The following is an 8,483-nucleotide window of genomic DNA, read 5'->3' on the forward strand; positions in this document are numbered from 1 at the left end:
GAGTTTGGATATAGTTAAACATTTGGAAGGGGTCTATTTACCTCTATGGTGAAAACGGGTCTTTTGATTATGCTCTACATCAATTCTAAATAATTTTAGTTATTTCAAGATCAATACGGAGACTTGAAACAAGTTTCAAAGACATCATATATCGCAATTTTTTTCCTACATATTATTTTCAGGACTAGAGAGACTCCATTCACACATCTTAAGTTTTGTTTCTTCCTAAAAGAAGAATGTTGTTTGAAGTACATGGACTACCTTCTGCACACAATTTTTGAACATCTACTAGTTTACTACACATTGTGGAGGGATCGATCTTCTTTTTCATTTCACTTTCTTGGAGATCTTCTTGTGGTGAAAGGAATTTTAGTATGGTAGTTTTATTTCTTTATTAGCATCTATTTTGAGGGGTGGGGTGGGCGGGGGGGAGGGGGGGGGGGGGGGGGGGGGGGTGTTTCTTCCCACTTGGTTTTCCCCTTTTCCTCTTTCTTTCCCTTAGTTTTTTTCTTTCATCCTTAGTTAGAATTAAGGGAAGCTATTGGCAAACAATTCAAACTTCATGCGTTAAATGTTGCATACTTTGCATAATTTTAAATTGAAGTTGTTTACCTTCAGCCTATAGATGACTATTAACATGCATGTTTGCATTAATTAGGGATATAATGTACATGTTAGAAAGCTATCTAGATATCCCTGTGTATTTCACCATATTTATTGTTTTACGTGGGGATTAATTTTGTATAAACCCTCTCCATCATGGGTGTGGGGGGCAATGGTATTGGCATAGCAACTATATCCTTGATGAGATCCCTCTCCACTATCAATGCATGCTTTTGGTGTGATAGCAAAATCTACATGGTTCGAGTCCCTCAAACCCTTTGACTCTTTGTTCGCTTAGGCTTGGCTTACTACGCTTGGCTTATCGACATGGTATGTAGTGGGTGCAAATCCCACATGATATGTGGTCGTATTCAGATCCATCATTTGGGGGAGGTGTTAGCGTAAGGACTATACCCCTAATGAGATCGCTCTCTGTCATTAAAAAATGTTTCCTCAAATACCCTAAGCCTGGGAAGACCCAAAAGAAGATAATTCTCATGATAGAAAAATAATTTACTTACTCATTGGTTGAGTGAGATGTCAATTTTAAATATTAAACAAATTTGGGGATCTTATTATTTTAGACTAAATGGAGAAAAAGTCAATTATATATATATATATATATATATAATGGATCAATCTCTATGTATCTCATGACCGCAATTCCTCATCACTTGTACTTAGGAAACTGCAACCACTTGGTGCAAGCAATTTTATATTTTATATCTCTTTGTGTGTTTTGTTTTGTCTTGTATTCCCTTGTTTTGGATTCTACAATGATTATAAAATCAATCGTATATGAAATAAAATGCATACACTTTTCTTATTTCCATATTTCTATGGCTCATTTTTAATTATGGATTACCAATAAACATTAGGAAAAAAAATTAAGCTTGTAAAAAGTCAATCAATTTTGACTATTTATACCGTCTACCTCTTTCCACATTTGCTAGCTAGTCACAAGTACATGTTAGTCACAATTATTTATAAAATAAAAAAGTAGACGGGTGTCTAAATTTTTACGTATAATTCTGACTTTTGAGTTATATAATTAATTTAAATTTTACAGAAAAGCAAAATAATATATCGTGTATTAGCTGCTTATTACTAAATTCTAACAAACATTGTCATAACGCTTTCCCAGAAATCTCCAGTTATAAGATGAAAGAGTATCAAAAGAACTATATTGACAATGCGTAGATATATCTTCTCACTCTAACAAAGCAAGAAATAAATAGAAACGGTACTTATTTTTTAATATCACGATACGACAGATGAATAGACAAGAAGGGCTGGTAATATCAGCGTAGCACAACAGGAAAATAACACAAGGAGAGTCCCTAGTAGGCCGAAGCCACTGGGTTTATTATACGGCGTAAGAGCTAAACCCATTGACGATATCCTATACTAGATCGAAGCCAATGAGGTTATTATGTGTGCTCTCTAAATGGCCTCGAGGATACCGGATATGTGAGCAAATATAGACAACACATCTGCTAAGGTTGACCACTTTGACTGCCGTGGAGGTGGAGAGCTCGGATTGGGCTGCTGTGGAGGGTAATTAGGCTGCTGTGGAGGGTAGATATACTGCGGAGGATAAATATACTGCTGCGGATCAGGCTGTTGCGGAGGGTAAATGTGCTGAGGATAATTATACTGCTGCGGATTAGGCTGTTGCGGAGAATACTGCTGAGGGTAAATCTGCTGAGGATAACCCACGTTAGGGTTAAACTGCTGGTGAGGGTTATAGGGATAGGCAGAGTCAGGGTAAGGGTACCCACTCTGTTGTCGAAAAGAGCCCGGCGGAGGGTCGGCGAGGGGCGCTTTATAAGTTAGTTGAGGCCCTCCCTCTCCCACTTCCGCAGCTGCTGCTTCGATGGGCTCCTGGACACGTGGCCAACGTCGAAGGGGTTTCTGATTTGGCGCGCATCTAAGCGCAGGTGGCCCTCTGTGAAGGGGGACACGTATGCCTTGACTCTTCCCGGCATATTCCTTTTTTACGCCGACCCCCTGCCATTTTCGATCCACGCCACCACCTAGACCCTTGATCTGGGGAGCAAGTCCAAAGCCTGCATATATCACATGAGGAAATTATAGTCAATGTATGTTATTTGCATCTTCACTCGATCGAAAAGAAATCCAATATGCACAAGACATTAGAAAAATGATGAACATGCAGAAGACATTATATAAAAGGAAATATGCAGATCAAGATTCTTCACCATACCTAGTACAGCAGATTGCGCCATAGCAGAAAATGTTTCTCAACGTAGGACGTTGCGGTGGAATACTCACCCTTCTCATTCATTTATAACGTGGGAGGCAGCAAGAGCTAAACTATAACTTGAGAGGTGTGAATGTGAGCACTAGTAATTTAATGATTTTTGTTCCTCTCCGAAAACTCTTCTACTATATATATATGCAATATTATGTAAGGCTCATTACGTCATATGGCTAAGCTCCTCTACAAGTCAGGCTTAATGCGTATGATGTGAAGACACCTAAACGGCTGTGTTTTCAGTTGTCAATCATTCAAAATCTACCAAACACGCAGAAGTCCCACATGGGAATCGTTGCAACATCAATCGAATGACTTCCTTACAGGAAATTTCTTAACCAATATTTTATGTCATTTAACTAATGTTTTTATTGAATTGGTCGTGCGTAAGAACAACAGTTACACGAGGTAGCTGGAAGAAATACATCATGTAAAACAAATCACTATAATACAACTAACAGCTGGCATTAAATTGAGAGGACATGACGAAACATTGTCAAATTTATCATGGTCCCCATTAGATTTGAACCTTGATGGCAAAGATAACAACTCAACAACTTAACCATAACAACATGCCACTTGGATTTAATTTTAGTAATGTCTAATTCTTAAGTAATCAATTTAATTATATTAACTGTCCACTTTATAAGAAATAAATACTTTACATGTCCATTTCAATGTTTTTTTTTTACATAAATCATTCCACATCATGTCTCCCATCCTCTTCATTGTTCCTCCCTCTCTCTCAAACACACATCTCCGTCCCTCTAATCATCCTCTTTCACTTCCTCCCCTCCCTATCATCTCTCTTTATATGTGTGTGTATACATATAAACATATACATTGATTATAATAATTATTCGTAGAAAAATAAAAAATAAATATTTTACGTGTTCATTTAATCTAATTAACAATTATTTTTTATTAATTTAAAATAAATATAAAAATAAAACTACTCTTTTTGCATACAAATCATTTCACATAGAAATTAAAGTAGAAGAGATTTTGGATTTAGAGTATAAATAGAGAGTGAAATTAAAGTAGAAGAGATGTAATCAATTTAAAAATCAAAAGAGAAATTTGGAAATATGTTATAACAAAGAGAAGTTTAAATAATTGATTCTTCATACTTAACTATTAAACGAAAATCTAAATGCTAGAAAACATATTCCAAAACTCGAAACCACTTACAATTAAACTGATATAAAATTAGTTTCCTTAAAATAATAGAAAAACCTAAAACAAAGATTTCAAATTGGTTTGCATTCTGAACCAATATTAATCAACTTGATAATAGCATAACCAAACTTGGGATACCATGTTTCGCGCTTGCACAATCACTATCCTTCCAAGCCAAATCTCGATGGATCAGTTTAGCCACAGATTTCCCATATAACTATCAAAGAAATCAATATCAGCAATGGGTGCATATAAACTTATATGTAATCTTCAACACTAAAGAAAAGAAACTTGTAGAATCACTTTGATACAAGGAATAACCAATGATCATGTGTCTCATAACAATGATCCCCATTAGGGCGGGGGCCCTAGCTCGGTTGGCTAAATCTTCCCTGTTGCAGGGGGTTGGTCACGGGTTCTAGTCTCCCCCGTCCTCGTGGTACCGGTGGGCGTGTCGCGCCAGCGCTAATGGTCACGTTAAAAAGTTTATTAGGCGCACTGCAGTTTATAGGGGGGCCGTGTTGCACCGATTCCTGCAGTCTAAAAAAAAAATAAAAAAAACAATGATCCCCATTGATATTGTAGCCGATTATGCATAGGTTTTTCGTGAGCAGAAACAATTATTTTTTGTGCAGGTTATTCAATCACATAAGAATATGACAATATGGATTACCAGTTGGGATTTTAATACAACTCACTTAAAGAGTTATTCATTCCTTTAACATTTCATTAATCGATACCATATAAATCCTTCTGGCCGATAAAGTGACTACAAATTTACTTCCAAAAATGCTCAGGAAAATTCATTAATAAATCGAACCATAGAGGAAAATGCTATAGAAATGTTAAAACATATTTATTGATTGAATCAAGACAAATGGAATAACTAAGACTTATGACAAGCACAGTTATGACTTGCATAACCAAATAAAAATAAGTGAATAATAGTTCTAGGTAAGTCACATCTCAAATATGTTATATATTTAGCCTCAATAATATAACAAACAGAAGTTGAATTAAGTAATTGATTCTTCATCTTTTGAAAAAGAGGGGTAAAATTTTATTAAGACAGAAAGAAATACAACAAGGAGAGCTCAACAAGGAGGTCGATCTTGAGCAACAAGTGCATCAAATTCTTGCACCATCTCAAAGGAAAGTTGTCCCCTATCCATAATATTCCAGCCCTTAGCATAACTAGAAGTCCATTTGGCTAAACAATCAGCAACTCTGTTCCATTCACAAGGAATATAAGTAAACCTAATGAATTGAAAAGAGGTAGAGAAGAGAATAATCTGGTTAACAATAGTGGCCACCTGCCAACTAACATCCTCAAGCTCCTACGAAGAAAGAAAGTTCACCACCACTTGAGAATTAGACTCAAAAATAATCTTACTCCATCCTTGCAAGCAACATTGTTCCAGAACATATAAAATAGTCTGAGCCTCCATGAGATTGTTAGTGTAGTCACCCTTATGTACTAAGAAAAATAATTTAACATCACCATAACTGCAACGAGCCACTCTCCCAATACCAGTAGGGCCTGGATTCCATCGAGAAGAACTATCAGTGTTAATTTTTAGAACTCCACGGCGAGGAGTCGTCCAATGCCCACCCCGATTCACCCAACCTTTCCTCTGATGTTGAGGCTGCCTGGACATAGAAGGAAACATTTGAGCTGCAACCCCATCTTGAAGATGAAAATTGAGGCGATTGCATATAGCAAGATCAACTGGATCCATACCCCCATTGAGCTCACACTTCACTTGAATAGTTTCCTAAAGAGAATGTGAGATCTTCCACCAAAAATGCATAACACGAAGCCGAACATCTTGGAAGATTCGACGATTACTCTCCAGCCAGATATGCCAAAGCATGAACGATGGACTAGCAATCCAAGCAACATGGAGAGGAGAAGACTTAGAGGGAGCATTGCCCAAGTGGACCCAGAACTCAAGCAAACAAGAAGCATGCCTACAAGAGCAACCCCAAGCACTCCACCAAAGGTGGCATAGCTGGGTAGAATAAGAGCAATGGAAGAATAGATGGGAGACAAACTCCTCCCCATTACCATACAAAACACAATAACAGGGGCCCTGAAATCCATGTTTACAAAGATTATCCCATGTAAGACAGTGGTTGTGAGCCACTAGCCATATGAAAAAATTGCACTTGGACCAAGAAATTTTATTCCAAACTTGCTTCCACCAAGGGACCTCAACATCTCCAAATAATTGTCTAGTTATCTCTTGATACCCAATAGAGACATGATATTTACCAGACAAGGTACCTCCCCAAGCTAAAACATCTGGACCTAGCAAAGACAAACACTCTCTAGAGGCTAGAATTTGAGAAAGCTCCTGATGATCCACGTCTGTGCCTCCAGGAGGCCAATCAGAAGAGTGCTTCCATCTGTAACCAATGATAGGTCCCAATTGATAAGGAGTCTTGTAATGAGCCACTTTATCCCATCCAACAACATGAAAAGAATCACAAAGAGTCTAAAGATGAGGGTACATGGATAATATGGATGGGAATCCATCCCAAGCATTAGACCATAACAAAGCCTTAGAACCTCCCTTACATATCTAGAACAGACCTCTCTTGACTAACACCGCACTCGTCTTCAGAGTATGCCAGACCATTGAGCCACGACCTTCAAGAGGAAGTGTAGAAATAGGGTAAGGATCAACATTACAAAAATATTTATGAGTAATAATATGAGCCAATGCTTAACTACTCAAGAGAGCTGATCGAAGACCAAGACCACTCTCCTTTTTAGGCCTACAAATAGTCTCCCAACTAATCAAGCTCCATTTAGTGCTATGCAAATTACCACTCCAAAAGAATTGCCAAGAAAGAACATCAAACTCCTTGAGAAAGTAGATAGGAGCAGCCTAAACTGTGCTTCTATAAGTACAAAGAGTTTGGATAATAGATTGAAGAAGAGTAACCTAAGTAATAGTAGAAAGCCATCTATAAGTACAATGATTTACCTTATCCTAAAGCTTGGTAATCAAATTTTTCTAAAAGAGACATGGTTGCGTAGAAACAACAATAGGAATGCCAAGATAAGTCAAAGGAAGTGACCCAATCTGAAACTACAAGATACCAACAATCCTGTGCTGAATAGAATCGGGAGTGTTAAAAAAGTAAATGGAATATTTGTGCTCATTAACCTTTTGGCCTGAAGCTACCAAATAAATGTCTAGAGTATGTCAAAAGGCTTCAACTTCCTTGATCCTAGCAAGACCTGCAAGAGTAGAATCATCAACAAATTGAAGATGGGAAAGAAAAGGGAAACCATTATGCCACCACCACCCCTGAATAGAATTCTGGGACACCTGATACTTAATGAATCTGCCCAAGCCCTTAGCCATGATGCTGAATAGATATGGGGAGAGAGGGTCACCCTGGCAAGGCCTCTAGAGGCACCAAATAACTAAGAAGGTTGACCATTAAGAAGAACAGAAAAAGAGGCAGAAGTAACACAACTCATAGTCCAACTCACCCAGTCAGAGCTAAAGCCAAAAGAAAGAAGAATACTCCTTAGGAAACTCCATTTAACTCTATCTTAGGCCTTAGCCATATCTAGCTTAACAAACATTGCTCTCTCCCTTGAAGTAGCCATATAGTGAATAGCCTCAGCAGCAATAACCACCCCATCCAAAATTTGTCTTCCAACAACAAAACCACCTTGTTCTTCTGAGATAATAATGGGAAGCCATTTTTTAATTCTCTCAGCAATCAACTTAGTAATAAATTTTTAAACCACATTACATAAGGCAATTGGTCTAAAAAACTCCAGTTGATTAGCACCCTCTCTTTTTGGAATAAGAGTCAAGAAAGTAGAATTCAATGCCCAAAGCATCTGCTTACTAGAATAGGATTCCTAAACCACCTCAAACAAATCATGATTAATGATGTCCCAAAATTCCTGAAAGAACTCAACTAGAAAGCCATTAGGACCAGGAGCCTTCCCCTTAGGCATGCCAAGGACCACCTCCTCCAGCTCTTCCAAAGATATTGGTCGCATGAGATAATGTTTCATTTCCTGAGCGATAAGGGAAGGAGTACAAGACAAAATAATATTTTCTTCATTATCAGTAGGAGGAGAGTCCTTAGAGAAGAGGGTAGAAAAGTACTGAGTAGCCTCCTGGAACAAAGCTGGTAGGGAAGTCAATTGGATACCTTGAGAATTAACCAAAGAAGAGATATTGCTCTGATTTCGATGAGATTGCACTATTTTATGGAAAAAGGCAGTGTTCTGATCACCTTCCTAGAGCCAATCAACTCTAGCCTTTTTCTTCTCTTGAAGTTCCCATTCTTCTAGAGCTCTAGAAGCAAGAGATTCAGCCCTTCCAAGATCCTTTGAGAAACCTCGATCTCTAATCTCCACATCAAGATCTTCTTGAGCAAGCCTCTT

General features: G+C 37.9%; 1 protein-coding gene across 1 annotated transcript; it reads right to left on the minus strand.

The window, feature by feature from the left end:
* Nucleotides 1-1,739: 1,739 nt before the first annotated feature.
* LOC149541365 (uncharacterized) lies at nt 1,740-2,922 on the minus strand. The gene is made up of 2 exons (XM_089796047.1): nt 2,831-2,922; nt 1,740-2,672 (listed from the first exon to the last, which is right to left on the minus strand). Exons 1-2 carry the CDS (start codon nt 2,850-2,852, stop codon nt 2,047-2,049), a joined length of 648 nt encoding a protein of 215 aa, XP_089652173.1. The 5' UTR covers nt 2,853-2,922; the 3' UTR covers nt 1,740-2,046.
* Between the last annotated feature and the right edge of the window lie 5,561 nt (nt 2,923-8,483).

This window comes from Cupressus sempervirens, chromosome 8 (genome assembly GCF_028749045.1).
Source record: "Cupressus sempervirens isolate cs-2001-9-10 chromosome 8, ASM2874904v1, whole genome shotgun sequence".
Classification (NCBI taxonomy): Eukaryota; Viridiplantae; Streptophyta; class Pinopsida; order Cupressales; family Cupressaceae; genus Cupressus; species Cupressus sempervirens.

What these genes read in the sequence shown, in the direction of transcription:
- LOC149541365 (XM_089796047.1), bottom strand. Translation starts at nt 2,852, where the DNA reads ATGGCGCAATCTGCTGTACTAG. An exon ending in GGCGCAATCTGCTGTACTAG is followed by an intron (nt 2,673 to 2,830) that starts GTATGGTGAAGA and finishes TGATATATGCAG; the next exon opens with GCTTTGGACTTGCTCCCCAG.